This window comes from Gasterosteus aculeatus, chromosome 10, assembly GCF_964276395.1.
Source record: "Gasterosteus aculeatus chromosome 10, fGasAcu3.hap1.1, whole genome shotgun sequence".
Classification (NCBI taxonomy): domain Eukaryota; kingdom Metazoa; phylum Chordata; class Actinopteri; order Perciformes; family Gasterosteidae; genus Gasterosteus; species Gasterosteus aculeatus.
Window position 1 is genome coordinate 18131495 of NC_135697.1, and position 25538 is coordinate 18157032.

At 47.7% G+C, this 25538-nt stretch overlaps 1 protein-coding gene across 4 annotated transcripts in view; it reads left to right on the forward strand.

The window, feature by feature from the left end:
• Nucleotides 1–3301: 3301 nt before the first annotated feature.
• The window catches only part of LOC120826414 (glutamate receptor ionotropic, kainate 5), a 75004-nt gene continuing 52767 nt past the window's right edge, over nucleotides 3302–25538 (forward strand). For 2 of the 4 annotated variants that reach the window (XM_078081056.1, XM_040188678.2), the window contains exons 1-3: nucleotides 6216–6825; nucleotides 17188–17612; nucleotides 18377–18583. In XM_078081056.1, coding sequence (XP_077937182.1) covers nucleotides 18430–18583 — 154 coding nt within the window. In that variant the 5' untranslated portion in view covers nucleotides 6216–6825; nucleotides 17188–17612; nucleotides 18377–18429. Of the gene's footprint in view, nucleotides 3552–6214; nucleotides 6826–17187; nucleotides 17613–18376; nucleotides 18584–25538 lie in introns of those variants that run through there. The other 2 variants (XM_040188676.2, XM_078081057.1) reach the window with 2 other exon arrangements.

Below are 25538 nucleotides of genomic sequence, written 5' to 3' on the forward strand. Positions count from 1 at the left end.
GAGACGCAGAACAACGAGAGACACAAAACAACTACAAAGAGACGCAGAACAACTACAAAAAGACGCAGAACAACTAGAGACACAAAACAACTACAAAGAGACGCAGAACAACTACAAAGAGACGCAGAACAACGAGAGACACAAAACAACTACAAAGAGACGCAGAACAACGAGAGACACAAAACAACTACAAAGAGACGCAGAACAACTACAAAGAGACGCAGAACAACGAGAGACACAAAACAACTACAAAGAGACGCAGAACAACTACAGACACAAAACAACTATAAAGAGACACAAAACAACTTCAATGAGATGCAGAACAACACAAAACAACTACAAAGAGACACAAAACAACTTCAAAGAGACGCAGAACAACTAGAGACACAAAACAACTACAGAGACACAAAAAAACTTCAAAGAGACGCAGAACAACTAGAGACACAAAACAGCTTCAAAGAGATGCAGAGCAACTACAGTGACACAAAACTACAAAGAGACGCAGAACAACTACAGAGACACAAAACAACTACAAGTAGGAGGTTTAGCAAAGTCAAACCCTACACTCTGAGTGGAGAAACTCTAAACAGCTGTTCAGAGTCGGTTCAATCAACTCAGAGTAGGTTGACTCAGAGTTGAGCGCGTGCAGCATCACAGTATGAAGGCAGGATGAATGAAGCCACGATACTACGAGTTACCATGACAACCACGACAAGCAATATAATCACCCCTATTGAGCTGGAAATATTAATGCAAGCAAACGACGAGTATGAACCCGTAATTAGAAAGAAAAGCAACACCGCTACCGCAGCAAAAGACAGAGAAACAGCGTAGATTAATTTCTTCACATATTTGTATTTATAGATGTATACACAACTCATTTCATATGATCGGACACATTGTATTGAATTATGGAACAATTAGACGTTATACAATATTAAACAATTACATATATATATTTTTTAACTAGTAAACCTACATATTGTGATCAATGATAGTTTTAGGCAATCTATTAGTAGTTAACATGCTTCCAAACTGTGATGTGTGCACTGGGCAGTGTCTGACCAGCAACACTGGTCGCAGTGGACCAGAACCTCGCTGGCTGACCCCGTTTGACTGAGACACCCTTTGATTTACGTAGTGATTGATCATTTGACTAATTACATCAGTCCGCGAATAAACGAGTGAAGTTTAATCTTGGTTTGATTAAATCCACTTCAAAATAATCGATAAGCAGGATGCATGTTATTTTATTTATTTAACCTTTATTTAACCAGGTAAAAAAGTCCCATTGAGATCAAGGGCGACCTGGCCAAGAAGGCAGGAGCACACGTTGTTAAAAAACAGCCATAAAATACATATACATGACATGAGTAAAACCACAATACAAATTAAGTTAAAGTAAAACACAAAGAAAAAATGGTCAAAAGCAGAGGCACCGTTCAATAGATTTTTGTTGTCTGTCCATTTGGAGACATCGGAAAACATTAAAAGATACAAGTTCAGACAATTTCAGTTGAGCCTGGAGATCGATCCCTGTTGATGGGGCGGCAAAACTGAACGCTTTTTTCCCCCAATTCACGGCGGTTTACCGTGAGCATGATGTCATTGACAGGCGTCTTCTCTCTCCATGCTTTCTGACTTGCTCCACTGGAATGTCTTCTACTAATAGTATGATGCTATTGATATTACTGTGGCATGAATAGGAATCAGTAATACAAACGGAACATTCACGTAGCTAACGCTAACCACGTAGTTCCCTTAATTACATTAATGCATTTATTTATTCTGTTTATACGCCGCTCCAGTAGATCAGGAAGTGGGCCAACGTGCGGTTCGTCTCGTGGCCCAGGGGGTAAAAAGGGTGTGCTGGGAACCGCAAGGTTGGTGGTTTGAGTCCTGGCTGCCCCATGTCCTGAGCAAGACACCTAACCCCTAATCGCTCGCCGGGGTTAAAGTGTAATGTAAGTCGCTTTGGATAAAAGCGTCTGCTGAATGACCTGTGATGCAAATGTCTCCTGCGATGACGTCGTCGGGCTTTTCTCTCCATGCGAAGGGAGTCTGCAGATTTACAAAAGGATGGACGAAGGGAAGAGGCCGCAGAGTTGCATTGTGGGAAATGTACGACGCAGTGTTTTGGGGAGCAAGAGGAGTCTAAATATTTTCACCTCTTCAGGCTAAAAGCCTTCGTCTTTGTCCCCCTCGGGGGACTAAAAGAGTAAATCATCAGACTGATAATCAGCAGCAATAACACAAGCAGGACCCCACAAGGTTATATTGCTATGTGTAGCGCCGCTGCTAGCCGACCCGCCGCCACCGCCTTTTCCCTCCGTCTCATCTCAGGCGCCATGCAATCGTTCCTCCGTGGGGGGGGGGACGCTGCTAATTCCTGCTGCGCTTTATCGGCCCGCTATTTGTTTTACAGGCGGCCAAATTAAACCGCAGTGACAAATTGAAGCCGTATTTCATGTTATGTTACAGCATTTAAACCTCAATTTAAACTCTTGTCGATGAGCTTCCTTCATGTCAGAGCCGTTGGCACACAGATGGTAGTGTGTGTGTGTGTGTGTGTGTGTGTGTGTGTGTGTGTGTGTGCACCTGTAGTGAATGTACCTGAGCAGTAGGATACATGTTTACATGGATGTAAAGTAAACAAAGAGGACCCGTTCACGCGTAAATAGCTTCAGCTCACAGCTAGCGCAAATGCTAAATCTTGTGTTTGGGTTCAATTAACACAGAGCATTGTTCCATTTTTCATGTTATTCATTTATATTTCACCTTCCAACCGTGACTTCAGAGGGACGATTGCACCACCAGCCGATGGCTCCAACAACAGCTGTGTGACGGGTTTTGTGCGTTGAATCAACAGCTCGATGGATCCATGAGCGGTTGAATATGAGCACGGGGGGCGAACGGCACCGCGTGACCACATGGCCACATGAATCGCTCTGAGCAAACCGTCTGTCTGGTGCCACCCAATCGACATCAGTATTAATGACACGCACACCACCAACAGACCGCTCCTCTGCTGCTGGTCGTCTCCCCCCCTACGTCTCCCTCTCTTCCCCTCCCCCCTCTGCCTCTCCTCCGTCACTCTCCTGCTCACTCACTCATTGATGGAGGAGGGATGTGACCAGCATGCCGAGCGACTCATCGTTATTCAGGAGTCAGGGGGGAGCGTCGCTTCAGGTCCGGCCTCTCTCTCTCTCCCCCCTCTCTCTCTCTCCCTCTCTCTCTCTCTCTCTCTCTCCCTCTCTCTCTCCCTTTCTCTCCCTCTCTCTCTCTCTCTCTCTGGCGGAAGGCGGATGGCGTCATCATCACACCAGCACTGATGTGACATGTGGACTGAGGATAGTAGTAATATCATATAACAATGATAATAATATTTAATCATCGTTTGTTCTCTAGTGCCTGTGAACACGGCCGCCCTAGTTACGGTTGCTATGGCTGCCTGCGCACTCTGCACGCCGCCGTCTGCAAGTTTGTAACCGCGTCCGTGATTTCAGGAGGAACAAGTGAAGCAGCTGCTTTCATCGGGCGTCACTACTCGGGTAAAAACAAACGCCATCGTTCCTCCACACAGCACACATGTCATTTGTATTATCAGACATAACCTGTAACCTCACGTGTTCATTTAAACGCAAAGAACAATCTGAACAAATGAACATAACTGGATTTACTATTATATTGTAATATTACGGATGTTGATCTACCGCACACGCGTCACGAGTTGAAAATGACCTGTGTTTTGGGATTATTGATGGAATAAATAGATATCAGTGAGGAGTTCATACAAACTCTCATGTTAGATTTACTTTATGCCGTTGATTTCTGTTGGAATGGACATTGTTTTGTCATGTGTGGCATACGAAGCCAGTAGTCAGAAGTAAGAATATCATATAGATAATATGATAACACATCCTCTCCACTACTCTGCCCCTCAGCCCTTTACACCCCACTCGCCCCTTCAGATCAGGCCTGGACGGGGCGGCCGTGGGCCACAGGGCGTCTCTTCGGGACAGGGCATCTGCATTCCCATGCTTGGCTCCTGGTCTGCAGACAAAAGAGAAGTTAAACTCTTGTAACGAGATGAACCATCTTCCTACCTTTGCGTTGGTCTCTGTTTTTATTGGCCATCCAGATTAGGGAAGCGTGGTCGGTCACCAGAGTGAGGTGGCGTCCCCAGAGGTAGTAACGGAGGCGTTCCAATGCCCAATTTATGGCGAGAGCTTCCTTTTCTACCGTGGCATATTCTTGTTCTCTTGTGTTGAGTTTTGTGGGAGAGTACTGGCCCTATGCCCACCTCTGAGGCATCCGTCTACACAATCATCTCCATGCTGAAATTAGGGATCACCAGTACCTGCTGTGAACAGAAAGCCCCCTTTAGGTCCTGGAAGGCTTATTAAATTGTAACCGTCCACTTAACCCTGAGTGTCTGGGAGGCTCTGGTCAAGTCTGCGAGGAGAGAAGTTTGGGATGAAACGGCTATGGCAAGAGACCAGACCCAAGAATGACTTCACCTGGGCCCTGGTGGATGGCCGAGGCCAGCCCTGGATTGCTTGGACTCTGCGGACTTGTGGCCACACATTGCCGTGTACAATAGTGTAGCCCAGATATTCCACCAGACCAAGCGTGCAGTTTTTGGGGTTGGCCGCTAAGCCAGCTTTGCGAATAGCTTCCTGCTGCCAGCTTTACCAGATGGCTGTCCCAGGAGTCACCGTGAATGACGACATCGTCTAGATATGCAGCTGCAGACTCACCATGTGGCTGCAGAACCCTGTCCATCAGTCGCTGAAATGTGGCTGGGGCTCCATGCAGACCGAAGGGTAGTACAGTGTACTGATACAGCCCTGACGAGGTAGCGAAGGCCGTCTTCTCTTTAGAACTTTCCACCAGGGGTACCTGCCAATAGCCTTTGGTCAGGTCCAGAGTGCTGATGAAATCAGCTCATCCACCCTGGGCATAGGATGAGCACCATACTTTGAAATTGTATTTAATTTCCTGAAGTCATTACAGAATCGGTTGCTTTTGTCAGGTTTTGGGAGCAGCCCAACCGGGCTGGTCCGCTCACTGTAGGATTCTTCTATCACCCCTAGAGCCAACATCTTCTGTACCTCGTTTTCTATTGCTGCCCTTCTTGTTTTAGGTATCCTGTAGGGGCGCAATTTTATCTTCTGGCCTGGTTCTGTGATGTTCAATAATGGATGCTGGCCCAGGTTGTGCAGAGAACACATCCAAATTATGTTGGACCAGCTCCCTGGTTTGTTGTAGCTGTCGGGCATACCACTTTTTTAGCAGGTTCACATGCTTGACTTGGGCGGTTTTGCTGCACCCTGGCTGTCATTCCTTGTAGTTGACTGGACCAACCTTCTCTGCTACCTCTGTGTGTCATTCGGGAATACTTCACTCGAGAATGAAGACAACTATCAAATACGACTGCAGTTTTTAAATATAGATAACAAACAAAATTCTACAGTGTGCAGCGTGACATTTCCTTTACAGCAGGAAGAGAAATTGTCAGAGCTGACTGTATAGTTATTGGTTAAAGGTCCATTACATGTTCATGACATCCTAAAAGTGAAAGTGGACAATGAGAGAGAAAGTGTCATGTTCTGCAGGTGGTGTCAAAAAACACCGTCAACATTGATTTATTTTTCATTAACTTGCAGAAATTCACACTTGTTGCTGGACGTTATTGGGAAACCACTGAAGAAGTGGTTGCAGACGTGGTTTGTGACTCATTTCAAAGAGCCCGCGCTTTGTCTGTCGACATCATCCTTTTTTACAACCAGTGAACAGGACGTCCCTGGTAGAGACCTGTCAATCAGTGTGTCGTTTTCTCATAGACTTCAATAGGACCAAACGAGTGGCCCCCTGCTGGTCACTGCAGAGAATGCAACTTAACTCATGAAGCTTCATCCAAAGTGAAAAACGACATAAATGCAACATCTATAGCAACATCTAAGGTGGCACACCGGCCCCGTGACACGCGCCCCGTGACACGCGCCATGTGACACGCGCCCCGTGACACGCGCCCCGTGACACGCGCCCCGTGACACTGCATAAAAAGGTGCATGAAAAACAAGTATGTGACAGAGATGGGGGGGCATAGAGAGAGAGGGAGAAAGAGAGGCAGGAGGGGGGCAATGGAGAAAAACAGAGGCGGGAGGGGGGAGAGCGAGAGAAAGAGAGGCGGGAGGGGGGAGATGGAGAGAGAGGGAGAGGAGGGGGATGAATGCAGAGCAGCCTCTCCGCGCTGTGTAGCCAGTCCGGCAGCGAAGGACACCGGGAGAGGATCTGCGTCTCAGCGGGGGGGAGGACACCAGGAACACGGGATTAACCGGCCGGAAAGTGCTTCCTCCTCCGCGTGCGTGTCCCCGTTTGACTGGATCAACGGGACAGAAGAAGGAGGAGGAGCTGGAGGAGAAGGAGGTTTTGGAGGTCCTTCTTGCCCGAGGAGGCACACGGCCGACGGTGTCGCTGCGACGGCGCGCCGCCCGCCGGGCGGAGCGTGCACGAGTGGACGCGTGTCAGGTGTCCTCCTCTCTCAGGTGGATTTGGAGTAAACGTGGGATTTTGATTTTGAGTTTTTGTCTGTTGCATCCCCCCCCCCCCCTCTCTCATCTCCTCTGTCCTTCCTCTCCTCTCTCCTCTGTCTCCCACCTCCTCTCTCCTCTGTCCTTCCTCTCCTCTCTCCTCTGTCTCCCACCTCCTCTCTCCTCTGTCCTTCCTCTCCTCTCTCCTCTGTCTCCCACCTCCTCTCTCCTCTGTCCTCCCTCTCCTCGCTCTGACTGCTGTTCCACTACGGAGGGCAGAAGCAGATAGGTGAGTGTTTTTGGTGATATGGGGGGTTGTGTGGGGGGGGGGGGGCTGTTGCTCTTCCTTCCCAGTGGACCAGCTACTTGCACCTTCGTGTCCCTCCATCGATCTCCCCCCTGGTACCATCTTCTCAGCATCCATCAGATGTCCTCCCCCCACGGCTCCCTCCTTCTCCGTCACCCAGCATCCATCCTTCTTCTTTTCTTCACACATCTCCCTGTGCTCCTTGTTCCTCCTTTGCTCTTCTGTCCTGAAGCATCACTCATTTTCACGACCAGCCAACCAAAAGAAAGGAGAAAACACACACAGACACACACACAGACACACACACACGCGCGTTGTTACCTGGAAGTCATCAGGACGCATGAAGCGTTGGAGGCGTCAGACTCAACGTGAAATCAACAGTCTGCGGGAGAACCTGTTAATTCTCCGTCCACCTCTTCATCCATCACCTCCTCATCAGCCCTCTGACACACACACACACACACACACACACACACACACACACACACACACACAGACACACACAGACACACACAGACACACACACACACAGACACACACACCACCTTCGCCTCAACATTCCCATCATCCTCGCCTTCAACTCTCTCATCAAGAAAAATGTCCCTACACACACACACTCACTAACAAACACATAGTGCCATGCACACCCACTACACACACACACACACCCACTACACGCATGCACACGCACACAGAAAGTTTTCACATGATAAATTATTTACAGGATGAAAAGTGCAACACTGCCCTTGTGGTCCAATTTACAGACGGAATATTTGTTAATTGTTTGGTAGCAAACAGCAGACTGAGTGAGAGCTGATGATGAGTGTGTGTGCGCACACAGACACACACACACACACACACACACACACACACACACACACACACACATACACATTGTCACGCAAATATGTAAAAGTTCCTTGTTGCTTGTCCTTGAAATCCAGGCCAGGACTCCCAGCAGCCTCTGGGGCCCAGTGGGTCTGGGATCAGGCTCCCAGCAGCCTCTGGGGCCCCAGTGGGTCTGGGATCAGGCTCCCAGCAGCCTCTGGGGCTCAGTGGGTCTGGGATCAGGCTCCCAGCAGCCTCTGGGGCCCCAGTGGGTCTGGGATCAGGCTCCCAGCAGCCTCTGGGGGCTCAGTGGGTCTGGGATCGGACTCCCAGCAGCCTCTGGGGGCCCAGTGGGTCTGGGATCAGACTCCCAGCAGCCTCTGGGGCCCCAGTGGGTCTGGGATCGGACTCCCAGCAGCCTCTGGGGGCCCGATGAGAAGCTTTCACTCATTCACCATAAAAGCTTCATTGTAAACTTTAGAATCTAAATCAAATCACTTTTAAAAGTAAACGTGTTTAGCAGCTTAATCCATTTCATTCCTGTCAGTCAACTATTGTTTAGTACGAGACGTTATTGTTTACTGGTTGTTTATACTTTTGTTCCATTAACGTAAACTCCATCAACACCTCCTCTGTGATTTTTAGCATGGGACTGCCATCGTTAAATAACGTTAGCTTAGCATAATCCCCCAGTAGTAATAAATGTCTCTTGCGTCTCCCCTGAACGGAGGACGTGGCGTCCTCGGGGGCTCGTCTCCAGGGGGCCGTCGAGCAGAGCACTTATTCCGGTTCGGGGATCATTACATCTGCTTCCAGAACAGATTTGAAAGTTCAAATGACGGTTTGAGGACATGAGGACGACTCTTCTGGACGCATGGACCATCCGTCTCTGTCCGTCTGATGGAGCCACTCTGTATTCATAATGGCACCTATTTGTTTCAAACGGGTTACAATCCCCCTTCACACGCACACCGGCCACCAGGGTGAAAGTCTGTGACCTTTGACCCTGTGGACGCTGTCCTGGGTCAGATGCTCGAACCGGTGTGGATGTTTTTACTTCTATATGTTACTTGGTGGTTACTGTTCGTTATGGGAGCCAGATCACCTGGTTCGTTGTTTAGGCTACACGTCAGAACAGTAAACACACACACACACACACACACACACACACACACACACACACACACTCACAATGTGGGGCAGTGGTCGCTTTCACAACCGATCGTAACATTATTGATTCCACACCGCGTATCTTTATTGCTTAATTATTGTTTGTCAGTCGGCATCAATGAAAACACACATTCATTCAACCACACGGATCATTATTAAGCCCCAAGTAGTTTCTGACTCTCCGATCTGTAGATTATTTGTATACATTCGTCATCGTAACGTGTGAGCAATTGTTGCATATATACATAACTATAAGAATCCATCCATCTTCACACCGCTTATCCTGCACACGCAGCCGCTAAAAATAACGATAAGAATAAACAGTCAAATAAATATACCAGTTTATTAAATGAAGGATTGAATCAGGTCCTGGCTTGGACTCGGCCCAGCGGCCTTTCTGTTCTCCCTCAGTCCAAAGACAAATCCGGTTACTTGAACTACCTGCAGGCGTGTGAATGGTTGTTTGTGGAGCTGGATGGACTCCAGCCCCCCGACCCGTGTGCAGGATAACGGGTTTGCAGATGGATGGATGATGCTTTTCAGGCTCCTTTAGAGGAGCGCGGGGGTTTTCCTTCATTGAAGGAATTCTATTCATTGTTTAATGTCAGAATCAGAAGCCATTTTTTGCCATGTGTTACACACAGAGGAATTTGACTTGGTGAATTGGTGCGATATAACAATTAAATATAATAATTCAATGAGATAAAGTAGAATAAGACCAAAAGATTTAATAATCATCTTTACAATATTTTAAATGAACCAATCGGCACGTCTTCAGGATAAAAGCTTCAGGTGATTCTGTGTATTATGTGTATTTTGTGTACTTGGTGATGCTGACGGTTTTCTTTTAAACATCGGATCTACCTATGAAAACCTCAGTCCGTCTCAGATCGATAATTTTGTCGATACTGCTACAGGCTCTTTGAGAGTGGCGCTGGACGCTATTGCTCCTCTGGAAAGAAGAATAGCAACAAGAAGGAAGTCTGCACCGTGGTATAACCCTCAAACACGGAACCTAAAGCAAACTGTGCGGAAGCTTGAACGATTATGGCGTTCCACCAAATCAGAAGGATCTAGGCTAGTTTGGCAAGACAGCCTTAAAACGTATAAGAAGGCTCTCCGTAACGCAAGAGCATCTTATTACTCATCATTAATAGAGAAAAATAAAAACAACTCCAGGTTTCTCTTCAGCACTGTAGCCCGACTGACAGAGAGTCACAGCTCTGTCGAGCCGTGTATTCCTTTGGACCTCACTAGTAACGACTTCATGAACTTCTTCAATGATAAGATTCTGACTATCAAAGAGAAAATTGATGGTCTCCTGCCTTCAACCAGTGCCGACCTGTCCTCCGATGTAGGAACCTTGGATGCAGCAGTGGGCCCTGATGCCTGTTTGGATGCCTTCTCTTCCATCAACCTTGATCAGCTGACTTCTTTATTTTCAAAGTCTAAATCTTCTACTTGTCTCTTGGATCCGATTCCGACCAAACTGCTTAAGGAAGTTTTTCCTTTAGTTAGCACATCCTTATTAGATATTATGAATCTGTCTTTGTTGACAGGACATGTACCACAGTCCTTCAAGGTAGCTGTAATTAAACCTCTTCTTAAGAAACCTACTCTTGCTCCAGAGGTGTTGGCTGACTACAGACCTATCTCTAATCTTCCCTTCCTCTCTAAGATCCTTGAGAAATCCGTCGCAAATCAATTATGTGACTTTCTACAAAACAATGCTTTGTTCGAGGATTTCCAGTCAGGATTCCGAGTGCATCACAGTACAGAAACAGCACTGGTGAAAATTACGAATGATCTTCTACTTGCATCGGACCAAGGACTCATCTCTTTTCTTGTCTTGCTGGACCTCAGTGCCGCATTTGATACCATAGACCATTGTATCCTGTTGCAGAGACTAGAACATTTAATTGGTATCAAAGGAACTGCACTCAGCTGGTTTAAATCCTACCTATCGGACCGATCCCAGTTTGTGCTTGTAAACGGTGAATCCTCAAAGACCACCAATGTTGGTCACGGAGTCCCACAAGGTTCTGTACTTGGACCGATTTTATTTACCCTCTATATGCTTCCTTTGGGCGATCTTATCAGGAAACACCACATAAACTTCCATTGTTATGCAGACGATACTCAACTGTATCTGTCGATCAAGCCAGAAGAGACGGACCAGTTAGTTAGACTCCAAGAATGTCTTGGAGACATCAAAACTTGGATGACCGGCAACTTCCTGATGCTAAACTCAGAAAAAACGGAAGTTATCCTGATAGGCCCAGAGCGCCTTCGAAGCCAGCTGTCGCGTGATACAGTTTTTATGGATGGAATTGCTCTGGTACCCAGCAGCACCGTCAGGAATCTGGGAGTTCTCTTCGACCAGGATATGACCTTCAACTCGCATATAAAGAAGACTTCAAGGACTGCCTATTTTCATCTACGTAACATATCAAAAATCAGGAACTTCCTGTCTCAAAGTGATGCAGAAAAATTAGTTCATGCGTTTGTCACTTCCAGACTGGACTACTGTAATTCTTTGTTATCAGGCTGCTCTTGTAAATCTCTTAAGCCTCTCCAGCTGATTCAGAATGCTGCAGCATGTGTATTAACAAGAACTAAGAAAAGGGATCATATCACTCCTGTATTAACTTCTCTGCACTGGCTCCCTGTTAAATCAAGAATAGATTTTAAGGTACTTCTCCTCACCTACAAGGCACTTGCTGGTGAGGCACCGTTGTATCTTCAAGAGCTTGTAACACCGTATTGCCCTACAAGGCAACTGCGCTCCATAGATGCTGGGTTACTTGTTGTTCCTAGGGTTTTAAAAAGTAGGCTGGGGGCCAGAGCCTTCAGTTATCAAGCTCCTCTTTTGTGGAACCAGGTTCCACTTTCAGTCCGGGGGGCAGATTCGGTTAGCTCTTTTAAAGTAAAACTTAAAACGTTCCTCTTTGATTCTGCCTATAGTTAGGGCTGGCTCAGGTTAGTCCGGACCAGCCCTTAGTTAAGCTGCTATAGGCTTAGAATGCCGGGGGAATTCTTAGGACACACCGAGCTCCTCTCTCACGCTCTCTTTCTACCATAATTCAAGTTTTATTAATGCACATGACTAATTCAGCTTCTTTCCGGGAGTTTTTTTTTGTGCTTTCGCCCCTATCAGGTCTCCATAGATCGTGGTTCCTTCGGGACCCTGGTCCTGACACCTACTGTGGCCATGCTGACGCCTGCTGCTGCCATCATCATCATCATCATCATCATTATTTTAGATATTAATCATATTACTTTACTCATAAACCGACATTACCCTCTCCTAAAATCTCTGTGCTCTCCCTCCCCACAGGATTCTGTGGATGGTGGTTCTATCTGATGGTGGTTGCCTCTGCAGTGGTCCTGCTGTGCGCCTGGCTTACTACTCACAATTACTTGAATCATTTCTGTCATAGGAATTGCATGTATTATACATTGTTCATTCTGTACACATGGCATCCATTGTAGTCTGTCCATCCCGGGAGTGGGATCCCTCCTCTGACGTTCTCCCTAAGGTTTCTTCCCTTTTTTCCCTCTTGTAAGGGTTTTTTCATTTTTTGGGGAGTTTTTCCTGTGCCGATGGAGGGTTTCGGGGCAGAGGATGTCGTATGTGTACAGACTGTAAAGCCCTCTGAGGCAAATTTGTAATTTGCGATTCTGGGCTATACAAAATAAAATGACTTGACTTGACTTGACACAACGACACCGGAAAGCGGAGCTAAGAACAACCAACTTTATGAAGTGTCAATCACATTAAGCCCCGCCCCTGGCCAAAGAGACCACACACAAGCAAACACACACACACACACACACACACACACACACACGCCTACACACACACACGCACACACACACACACACACGCCTACACACACACACGCACACACACACACACGCACACACACACACCAGACACACACACGACATGATCCGTCATTCTCCGCTCACCTTCCTGCTGACGGAGGTTAAATATTCTCCTTCGCTCGCGTCGTCGTCCATGATGATGAAAGGATCCACTTCCTGTTGGCATCAGCCGTCCCTTGTGTTCTTACTTTGCCATTGAAGAAGGTGCTTTACACACACAGATGTGTTGTGTGGAGAGCAGTGACGGAGGTCGGAGGTGTGATATCGTGGAGAGATGGAGGACGTTTGTGCTTGTGTGACTCAAAGCCGGCAGGCAGCCGGCTGGAGACTGTGACGCTTCAGGTGGACTCACAGTCAACAGGAGGTGTTTTGGTTTGGTAAAAAGACACCAGGATCCCTGCATTCTGTGTGGTGACCAGCAGGGGGCGACTCCTCTGCTCCCATAGACGTCTATGAGGAAATGACTCTACTTCTCTGTAGTGACCAGCAGGGGGCGACTCCTCTGCTCCCATAGACGTCTATGAGGAAATGACTCTACTTCTCTGTAGTGACCAGCAGGGGGCGACTCCTCTGCTCCCATAGACGTCTATGAGGAAATGACTCTACTTCTCTGTAGTGACCAGCAGGGGGCGACTCCTCAGCTCCCATAGACGTCTATGAGGAAATGACTCTACTTCTCTGTAGTGACCAGCAGGGGGCGACTCCTCTGCTCCCATAGACGTCTATGAGGAAATGACTCCCTCAGTAAACATTGTAATCAAGTGTTCTTCACGATGTAGTAACGTCACACGGTCATTAACAACAGGCTTCGATAAGACGCAGTGCTGCTTAATATAAGACACGTCCACTGTACAATGAGTCATTAGTGAGATATGGGAACAAATACTTCTCAGCAGCATTAGAAAACTATTCCAGTCAAATGCAGTAACAACACTCGTTTAAAGATTTTAAAAAGGCTGAAAGGCCGTTATTCAATCCTTCCACTGGCAGATTGCATCACATTACAGGTCATTTAGCTGATGCTTGGATCCAAAGCCACTCACATTGTATTTTTAACTCATGGCTTTTTTCCATTTTTGCCCAGAGAGCAGTAAGGGGTCAGGTGTCTTGCTCAGGGACACTCTGACATGGGGCAGCCGGGGCTCAAACCACCAACCTTGCGGTTCCCGGTGCACCGTCTCTAAATCTCACCTCAAGACGTCTAGAGGATAATAAGTTCCTGCCCAGATGAATCGTCTTCACGAGGAAGCACTCTCTAAGATGTTGAAGTGCAGTTTGGGGTGAAGAAAACCGAGCAGATGCTCGCGTGAAGTATAAATTATTATCCTCATCCTTGTAAAACGGTTTATTTAAATATTTCTGCGTTCTCTAGACGGGTCTTTGAGGTGCGTTAATCTGGTTTGACTCTTGGTTGTCTTACTGAGTGACTTCCTTCCTTTGTTTATTGCTGATAAGCTTCCTGAGCTGCTCCCTCTGGGTATTAATGGGCTTCTTTGGAGGGATTTTGGATCATTTTTGATCCACTCTCCATTGAAACAAACTATATCAAATGTCGCACCAAATCTTTGCAACAGATGTTTTTAATTTATGAGAATTAAGTAAACATGGGGAGGATTTACTTTAATTTACGTCCAATGTAATTCTCTAATGCAAATCACAATTTACTATCATACGCAATACTGTTAATTACCGTCATAAATAGTTCATCTGTAAATAGATGACTGGCCGAGTACAAAAGTCTAAACAAAAGGTTGAAACTGCGTCTCAGGACGTGACTTCCTGTATTGTCCCGAACAGTCTAATCGGGCCAGAGGACAGTTTTCATGTCATTTATGTTGCATACGTCTGTCCCACGTGGCCTCGCTTTCACCACCATAACATTTATAAAACCAGGGCAGCACAGTGTGTCTGTGACGTTTTCACTGTACAAAACATCCACCTTCCATCCACGCGTCACTCCTGCAGACCAGTGTGTTCACAGAGCTAACATTCAGAGGCGTCCACCACTGCCCTGCACGCATCCATCCATCCACCCATCCACCCATCCATCCACACATCCATCCAAACATCCATCCACCCACCCATCCATCCACACTTCCATCCATCCACACCCATCCACCCATCCATCCATCCATCCACACATCCATCCACCCACCCATCCACACATCCATCCATCCATCCACACATCCATCAACACACCCATCCATTCACACATCCATCCAGCCACCCATCCATCCACACCCATCCACCCATCCATCCATCCATCCACACATCCATCCACCCACCCATCCACACATCCATCCATCCATCCACACATCCATCAACACACCCATCCATTCACACATCCATCCAGCCACCCATCCATCCACACCCATCGACCCATCCATCCATCCGTCCACGCATCCATCCATCCATCCACACATCCATCCACACATCCATCCATTCACACATCCATCCACACACCCATCCAGCCACCCATCCATCCACACATCCATCCACACATCCATCCATTCACACATCCATCCACCCACCCATCCATCCACCCATCCATCCACACACCCATCCATTCACACATCCATCCAGCCACCCATCCATCCACACCCATCGACCCATCCATCCATCCGTCCACGCATCCATCCATCCATCCACACATCCATCCACACATCCATCCATTCACACATCCATCCACACACCCATCCAGCCACCCATCCATCCACCCATCCATCCACACATCCATCCATTCACACATCCATCCACCCACCCATCCATCCACCCATCCATCCACACACCCATCCATTCACACATCCATCCAGCCACCCATCCATCCACACCCATCGACCCATCCATCCATCCGTCCACGCATCCATCCATCCATCCACACATCCATCCACACATCCATCCATTCACACATCCATCCACACATCCATCCAGCCACCCATCCATTCACACATCCATCCACACACCCATCCACCCAACCATCCATCCACACCCATCCACCCATCCATCCATCCACACATCCATCCACACATCCATCCACACATCCATTCACACATCCATCCCCACATCCATCCACCCACACACACTGTCACAGCGCCTGCCGCTTCCTGCTGCGCTGCTCAGCCTCCAGCTGTCGGGGCACGCTCGCCTTTATCGGGCTGTAAAAGGTACAGAACAGAACCTGTTGGATTGAGCCATCGTCAGCCCGACTGGTGTCCCGCTGCATCGCTTAGTCCTCACCCATGTAAACATGAATGAATGACGAATGCAAACGTTCACACAGCTGGAGGAGTCCAACAAAGAGAGACATCAGTCCTCCAGCAGACGTCTTGTACTGAACCAAGTAGAGTTCGTAACGTATCCACACATTGTACAAATGTTCCCCCCGTCTTCACCACAGACTATAGATAAGAAGTGGACGTAGTCGACAGGATGTTTCTAATTGGTTTGTGGACTCAAGTTACGAAGCATCAAGTTCATTGATTTCATTTCCGCCATCTTGGAATACAGCCGTGCCATTTCAGCTTTTTTGCAGTCGATGGACGGATGTGACCATATTTGGACTGAGCAGGACGAAGACGTCTCTTATAGAAACATGTCAATTGTAAAGCTGTCGATGTGTGTGGACATTTTGTCTGCTCTGTAAGACGTCATGTTCAGCAATGCGTGTAAATGAGGCCTCAGCGGCAGCGTGCCGGCTGGACTGGTCGCCATCTTTGATCTTGGGTCGAAGTCGTCACCTCCAGCTGTGACCACATTAGTCTGTATTACCAGCAGCATCCCAGCGTCAAACAGTCTTTCCTCCCACTCGTCGTCTGTTTGTTTCCTTGCTTTGCATCACGAACGTGTGTTTTCTCCGGTCGTCGTTGTTTATCCTCCCACTTCTTCTTCCTCTTCTTCCTGTTGGCTGAAGCTCTTATGTTTCAGTTCCCCTCAGAGAACGAGAGCAGACGTTCCAGTCAAAGCGGTTATGTAGCAGCTTTCTTGGTGTTTTGTCAATGTTACAAACTACAGTATGAAGCCCACTAGACGGAGGCCTGGCAGCTGATCACGGGACCACAACCACCAGATATCAGAGATCGTCCGAAACGTTTGGGAAGCGTTGCAGTCACGTCGCGCCTGTCGACTTTGTTTCCCTGAAGAAGAAGCTGCGGTTCCATAATCCTCTTTGTTGTCGTCTCTCTCGTCTGAATAACTACAGTTATCCGCATCGCTCCTCCCTCGCTTTGTTTTCCTTTAATCTCTCCACTTGTGTGGAAACAAACATTTAGCAGCGACTGATGCTGAATGCAGAGGAGGCGGAAACCCTCAAATCCAAAGTGTCAGAAATGATGTGTATGATTGTCGATGACACGTGGACGTGGTCTTTGCATCGCTGCCATGATTCCTCTCTGAGGGTTCATAGTTCACAGGGTCAGAGTTCAAATACTAAACCTAATTGTGTTCCTTTTGTCATTGCAGATCTTGTCAGATTCTCCTCAAAGTGGCGTGCATCGTTTCCCAGAATGCTACAGGTGTGAGCAGCACGCCAGGTGACCCCACTGACCACCTCCCCCGTCCTCCCTCCCGCCCTGCCGACCCTCGGGCAATCTGCAGCCAATCATCTTCCTCGGCGGTGCCATGGCAACCGCCTCCGTTCAAAGACTCAGCGGCCCTCAGCTGCTGCACTGAGGGACCCTAAAGGGCGACAGGAGAGGAGCGCAAAGCATTCTGGGTGTTTTTAATGGACTTGGTTTTTGAGCCACAGAAGAACGGAGGAGTTTGTTTGACTTTGACCACCAAGGATACAAAGCAGGAACCAACAGGAACCCACAGGAACCCACAGGAACCCACAGGACCTCCTAGAACTTCACTTCCTCCGAACGCCCAGTCTGACAAGCCCAGAGGTGCCAGAACACACACACACACACACACACACACACACACACACACACACTCACACACACACACACGCACACACTCATTTAAACAATGCAGACACGCTCTGCATGAGTTGAGAGACGAGTCGTCACGTTCTACCAGGTTGTTATCGGCACTTCCTATTTTCGTCTTTAATCTTCGTATTCTGAGTAATCATCTCTTTAATTAATGGCGACGGCGGCGTGAAATCTCCCCCCTTGCCACCGCGTCCCCCCCAGACACACACACACACACACCCTCCATCCCGCCGCCACCCGAAACACCTGAAACCAATTAGCATCAGCAGATGTAGATGGCGATTAGACAGCGATGCAGATACAGAGACACAAAAGAGGGATGGAGAGAATGAAGGAGAAGAAAGGGGCCGGCCAGTTGATCCGGGTAGTCAATGGGAGGGCGGAGAAGTGGGCGGGGCCAGCCAGGGGGTTATGGCGAGAGGAGAGATAACTAGTTGTGAGTCAGCAGGTCGGCTGTGGAGCGAGCGGCAGAAGGACTGCTGGCCGGCGGCCACCATTCAGGCCTATTAAGGGGATTTCATTTCATGGCTTAATCTCTCAGTCCGCCTCTCGTTAAGTTCCCCTCTGCCCCCCATCCAGTGTCTCCTTCCTCAACGCCCACAACAACTCCTTCTGCACCTCCTTCTCCTGCCTCCCCCCCTCCAACACACTCGCTCAGTCCGGAGGACATCGTCCCTCGATCTGATGAGCTTCTCGCTCCTCTCTCCCTGCAGCCTCCACGTCGTCCGTGTCGAGGCCGAGATAAAGGAGGAAAAGGGGCCCATGAATGAAGAGAGGGACAGCAAGGTCCAATGTTCTAAGCTCATCTGCTGCACCTCCGTCCTCCCTCCAACCATCTCAGCCCCCGGGGACATTAAAGCTGCCTCCGTCTTCAGAGGGAATCTTTCGATATCGGCTCCCGCTGTGGTCATCTTCATTCTGTGAGTACTTCAGTCCTTCTTAAGTCCCTCCCCCTTTCCTCCCCCCCTCCCAGCGGTCTCCTCCCGTAAATCCTGTCAATGATTGATGTAACATCGTCATCCTGGTACTTTTAATCTCGCCTAACACAAGCGCTGTGAAACACACGCGTGTGCCTCCATCGGGTGGGTGGATGCAGCGGGTGGGGACCTGTGGTGGTCTTAGATCTGTTTTGGGTTTAGTTGCCTGAGCTTCATGGATCACACATTTGAGTGTTAAATGTCAGCTGTAACTCACAGAGATTAACACAGAGGCCGACCTGCAGGCTCTTTGGGGACCAGTTCGCGTTTTGTTTCTGGTGGAAGCAGAAGAAGATCTGCCTCATGTTTCTACACTGAGACTCCAGCTCGTGTTTTTACAGTGACGGCTGTTTCTGGAGTAGCGCGAGGTGCTAACAGCTACTCCAGCATCCTTTAATGCAGACAACCTCTGAACTGTGGAAGCAATACGGGCGAATGAAACGCGTCCGTACTGACGTTGCTGCTTGTTGCTCCTTTTTCTCTCATTCCGATCTTCCTGTTCTCTGCTCAGTGCCTCGTCTCCTCCATCGTCCACCGTCGTCTCTTTGTCCTCCCTAAATCTCCCAGCTGAATCTCTCCTGCATCATAAATCTCCCCCCCGCTGTGCGGCGGAGTGCGTCATCGTGGGCGTTCGGTCAGGCGCCGCGCTCCCCGCTTTCAGTCTTGCACATGTTTTTTTTAATGTCTGATGATAGTTGGAGCCTCAGAAGTGATGCTGCTGCGTAGGAGGAGAGAATCAATACGGCTTTATTCAGCTGCTGTGTGTGTCTGTGTGTGTCTGTGTGTGTCTGTGTGTGATTGGAAGTTTGATATGAAATAATTGGGCTGAGCTACTTGCAGGGACGAGCTCCGCTGTTAGCTTCGCTATTAGCCACACGACAACTATGTTGAATTTGAAGACATTGAAGGCCGCCGCTGTGCTTTAGTCCGGCTGATGTTCAACGAGTAGAAAGAACAGGCCCTTCAGGGCCGATGTTCGAGCGTCATCAATTTTGAAAATGTTGGATTTCTTTTCCATAAATTGTTCATCTCCCGAGCAGCAGCAGCACCACCCTCCTCCTCCCCACCAGCGGCCCGCGATGGAGGCATCCATCACCTTAGTGCTGCACGTACCTGCGGACGCCCCCGGTCCTCCCGGCCTCCTGAACCGCCTCCACTGATCTCATCGATCCCGCCTCCTAAGTGCACTTCAGGTGTGGAGCGGTGGAAGACGGAGAGGCTTCAGACCGCTGTGAGCGTCTCTTCATGAGACCTCAGCGGAGAGAAGAAGAGCTTCTACAGACGCACAAAGATGCCCGAGAATCTCGACTCACCCTGAGAACAATCGATAGCAGCCAGCAGTGAGGAACGACCACTCGCTGCGCCGAGGTCCCCACGGACCGGCGGGGTCACGGGTTCCTGCAGTCTGACCCAATCAGAAGCCGGAGGAGGAGCGACCCGGGTCAATTGGGCTTTAAATCACAGGAAATGCGAGCAGAGTGGCCCAGGGGGATTGTGGGTATTCGGCTGAGGCGTAATATGCTAACGAGCATCGTGCAGAGCTTTAAAGGGGCTCACACGCTGGCAACACATCTTCCAATTCCTCTTTTATCAGGATACTACAACAAGATTCCTTTATTCTTCTTCACGGACAACTTTACTGACTTATAAATAACATGTTGTGGTTTTGGTTTTGGAAACTTAATACTAAACTGCTGCACAATGATGGAGTCTGTGGAAAGTCAGATGGTAAACCAGGTTACATCAAGATTTAATGTTCTGATCTTTTACGCCTCTTAGGCTGCATATTGGAGAAGACTTGTTGGTTATTCTTTGGAGTTAAACAGTTAAAACCTTTCATTTCATCTAAACGGGAAGGGATCATGTTTGAAAAATGAAATATTCTTCACACTTTCCTTCTCAGCATCACAAAACACATGAAAATTCATCCATCTGGTTTGTCGGAGCACGGACCAATCAGTGTCCTGATTGGCAGCGGGGGGCGGGGCCTGTGAGAGGAGGCCGTTTGTCCTGAACAACGATGGCGGCTCCTGAGAAGCTGAGATGAGTTTTGTCGGAGCTGCAGAGTGTTGATCTGTGCTCGTCTCTCTCCTCTTGGCTTCAGTGAGGGTTTGATTGACAGAAGGTGGTTTGGCCGGACAGGAAGGGACGATGGAAAGACGGGACAGACGGACGGACAAAAGACTTTCATCCAATGTTTGTGTCCTGATCCCACTGCAGCAAAACAACGGTGCAGATGTTTTAGATGTTTTCCCCGTCGTCACCGGGACGGAAGTTTATTTTGAAAGGACACTTTCCATCCAAAGCCGATGTTCCAGGGGAACGCAGAGAAGACACACACACACACACACACACACACACACACACACACACACGCACTTTACGACTGCCAATTCACCACTGCATGCCCACTAACAATGACACACACACACACACACACACACACACACACACACACACACACACACACACACGCACGCACACAATGAGCTGCTTAGTCAACAGTGTTCAGTGGAGCGTCGCAGCACTGCTGACTGCTTTACTGCAGCACATAGAGGGAGCTCTGCAACGCACACACACACACACACACACACACACACACACACACACACACACACACACACACACACACACACACACACACACACACACACACAGGCACACTGACCCTTCTGTTGTGTCCCAGCTGTGCCTCAGGCAGAGGATGGAGGTCCGTGGTCAAAGCAGCAATTCCTTCTCGCTGAAGGTTGTCATGTTTTCGTTTACGTGTGTGTGTGTGTTTGTGTGTGTGTGTGTGTGTGTTTGTGTATCTGCGGTTCTGCCAGTTTTCTGGAGAAGCGGCTCACTTCACTTTAGCTTCGATGCACTGCGGCGCACGTGGTCACTGAGACGCTGATGCTGCCCAACCAGAGTCCTGCCGTCTCCGTAGCAACACGCCACACGCGAGGCCGAGCAGCCGCCGGTGGAGAGCGATCATTACGCGGTTCTCTGTCGCAGGAGAAAGGAAACCGATAAAAGGGAAGAGGACGTGCGACACACACACACTCCGCTGTGATGGATGCGCCTTTAGCTCCTCGTGTCGGCCGAGGCTGAGCTGGTAGCACACGGCTCTCACCAGGACGCAGACTGCACCAAACCAACACTGAGGCCAATAACTTGCCATGAAATACCGGCGTTCCCGCGGGTCCTGAAAACGACTTATAATGTCTTAAATTAAAATTCGGGTAATTCAGATCTTAAATTGTCTTAAATTTCACGTAAAGTTGCTGTAGGTATTAATGTTTTTGCCGGTGTGCTTAATGCCGACGATAAAGCACAGTGACGCATCGTAAAACATTAATAGTTGATTCATGTAGTATTGTGCGAAATTGAATATCTGTTTACGGTACGTCGGCTACAGGCGCTGACGTCAGGCTGCGTGTCGCCGTCATGGATGGAAGAGGACGCGTTTAGGAGGCGGTTCGGCGCCGGTTGAAAACAACAATGAGACGATGTGCAAACTCTGCAAAAAGACCTTTTCATTCAGACCGTGGGGCTCAAAGCCGTCGAGTCGCACATGAAAGGAGGAAAGCACCAGCGGTACGTTCCAGCAGCTAGCCGTAGCCACAGCGGGGCCAGGTTAATCCCTGCAACGACGTTACAAGTTCACACGCCACCTCTCAGTCGGCTGCAACAGGTTTCATTTCAGCACCAGACACCCAAAAGGCAGACGTACTGTGACGAGTTCAATGTTCCATGTTCCCCGATTCGCAATGCGTTGTGTTGTTTAGTGTGTTATTGGCTCTGTTCTGCATCACAAAGGAATCACTTTGATTGTTCACATCTATATTGGCCAAACCGTGTTGGAAGGGTTGTTGTCAGTTATTATACTGTCTCCTAATTTGAAAAAAAGTTTTGATTTCCAATAAATTGCATATTCCAAAGACATTTTTGGGTCTTGAATTATATTTGTCGAGGTCTTAAAAAGGTCTTAAAAAGCATTAAATTTGACTTTTGAAATGGTGCAAGAACCCTGAATACTCCTCAAACATTGAATGAAACCCGCTGAGGTCACGGATATCTAGATTCATGAGTATCTGGTATTCATGGATCTCTGTATATATATATATATATATATATATATGTATATATATATATATATATATATATATATATATATATATATATATATATATATATATATATATATATATATATACATACATTCTGGCCCATCCAGGCTTCTGTACTTTGACTTTAGTCATCGGCTGTTTTTAGTGTTTTATTACATCAGATCATCTCTAGTTTGAAGATCTCAATCCCTCTGTTGTCGTGATAACCTGCTTGTTTTTCCAGATTACCCAGCATGCCTCTGTGTTTTCGGTGGCCCAGTAGCTCCGTTGCCTCATTGCTCTTCATTAAATTCACCAAAAGTGATGGAAAGGCTTTTCGGTCGAGAGGCTGCAGCTGCTCAGTGAGATTAATTTATTATCCGTGTGACATATTTCAGGCGGATGACTGGAATAAGTCATGAAAAAGTGAGTGAAAAGCTGCCCGACTTTCTGCGAAGCTGCTTAGTCTCTCCATCGCTGCTGAATTATTCAATTATTGAATTATAAGTGTCGGCATGTCAGCAAAACCTCCTGCCTGGATTCAGGACCGTGGGAATGAACACGGGAGCACAATGCTGTGTAATTGGTTTAATCAGGTGACTTGTTGCTAGGCTACCAGAGAAGCCTGTGATGTGTTCACTGCCCGTTGTTCAGGCTCCGTGAGGGGCACCTCTGCTCTGAGTTAATAGGGTGTGTTCAGGGACGGGGCGCTGCGGTTGTTGTTGTTGTTGTTGTTGTTGTGTGAGTTCAGCCGGCTCGCTGTTGTCAACATGATGTGCTGCACATCAGAGACGGTGAAGCCTCCTCGTGACATTTAGAACAATTCTTACAGACAAACTAAATCTGGAGAGGGGAGAAGTTGCGCAGGGGTTAGAGAAGGTGTGCTGGGAAGCACAAGGTTGGTGGTTCGAATCCAGGCTGCCCTGTGTTCCATGTCGAAGTGTCCCTGAGCAAGACACCCAACCCCTAATTGCTCCCCAGGCAAAAATGTAAAAAAGCCACGGGTTTAAGGTGTAATGTAAGTCGCTTTGGATAAAATCGTCTGCTAAATGACCTGTGATGTAAAAGTTTGAGTTTAAGGAATAAATAGAGCCAGAGAGGTTTTCCGTATAAAAATGTCTGTGTCTAACAATCTGTTAATGCCACATTTGATTACTTTAGTAACGTTCTTATTCCTTTTCTGCAATTATCTTGAATATTGTTATTGTTGTTGCTACTGCGTTGTATCACTACAATGCCAATACCAACATATTTATCTTTATCTGTTGTCTTCATGAATAAAGTTTCTTATTGAACCTTTAAACAATAATTGACATTCCAATTGTTTGTCGTTTGCTCAGTGATTTTATTTTTCCAATTTATCCATATTCATCTAAACGACACTAAGCAACAAGTGGTTTTAATCTGTATGAATATGGCGGCGTAATTTGGTTTAGGGGGCGTATGAATGCTAAAATAGAAGAGGACCCAACATGGAGCCCTGAGGAACTCCACACGTATCGTATCAATCAGAAGTAGGAGCACATTTTTCCTGACATGTTGGTGGCTGAGATATGATTTCTGGGGCTCTTTGTCTCAGGGTTTATTACGGTATATTTTCTCACTCGCTCCTTTCCCTATTCTCATTTCCTTTCTCGTCTTTATCGCGTCTCTATTTTCAGCTCTCAATTTTCAATCTAATTTCTCTGTACGAGTTTTCTCAATTATTTTAACCTGCTTTTGCTCCATTTTCATCTCTTTCAATTATTCCACTTTCTCCCGTATCCACCTCACCTCTCCAGCCCTCATTTCCAATTTTTCCGGTTCTCGTTCTGCCTCGTTCATCTTTTCAAACATTCTCATCTCCCATCTGTTTTTTTCATTGTCTTCTCGCATGCAGTTTCCTACCTTTCTAGCGTCTTGTTTCTTGTTTTCATCCTCTTGCGTTCCCCACTGCAGCTATTTCATCATCATTTTGTTTTCACTCTGCTTCTTCTTTCTCCCTTTTCTTTCTTTCCTCATTTTTTCCTGTGTACCTTTTCAATCAAAATTTCCCCCACATCCTCTTTCCATTTCCCACCTGTCATCGCCCTCCCTTTCCTCCCTTTCCTCCCTTCTTCAAATCTCTTGGTTGCCATCTGCTCCAGGTGTCTTTGGGCTGTTGATTATCATTAGACCCCCTCAGACTACTCTCCTTCACCCTGCGTAATACTCGGTTGTTTGGCAGGATCAGCCGAGACATCCAGGCGGATGGTTCCCGCTGGAGACCTCAAAGCTGCATTGGTTCTTCTTTTTGGTGCTGAGTGCTTCTTGTTTGGAGTCCTGATGAACCCCCCATCACACCGCCAGCCTGTACAGACATGTAGAGTCACCGTGGGAATAAAGTCCCAGAGAATATGAAACCACCGGAACAGACTGAGCCAAAGACACTGTCCAGATTGGGAATTAGTTTGCCGTCTGCTTTTTAATTCCTAACACATCCGCCCTGCTCCGCTTGTGCAGAGGTTATGATGACTTTCTGTGCTCGGTGTCATGGCAACAACAGCGGCAGCCGACACGGCGCTCACAACTGTTTTGTTGTTAGCGAGGGCTCTTTTTTTCTGATGCAAAGGTGTGTTGAAGCTTAATTTAGCTGCAGGAGAAGTAAACTGGCTTCTCACTTCAAACTTGACTAAAATAGCTTTGGAAGTTGAGATGGAGAATGTCTCAAAAATCAAAGCCACAAAGTGGATGAACTGTAAATGTCTTCTCTGTCACTTGCAGGAGACGATAAATCAGTTTGAGGAGAACCTTCCTCACGTTATTCACAACATGTGGAATCCTTCTTC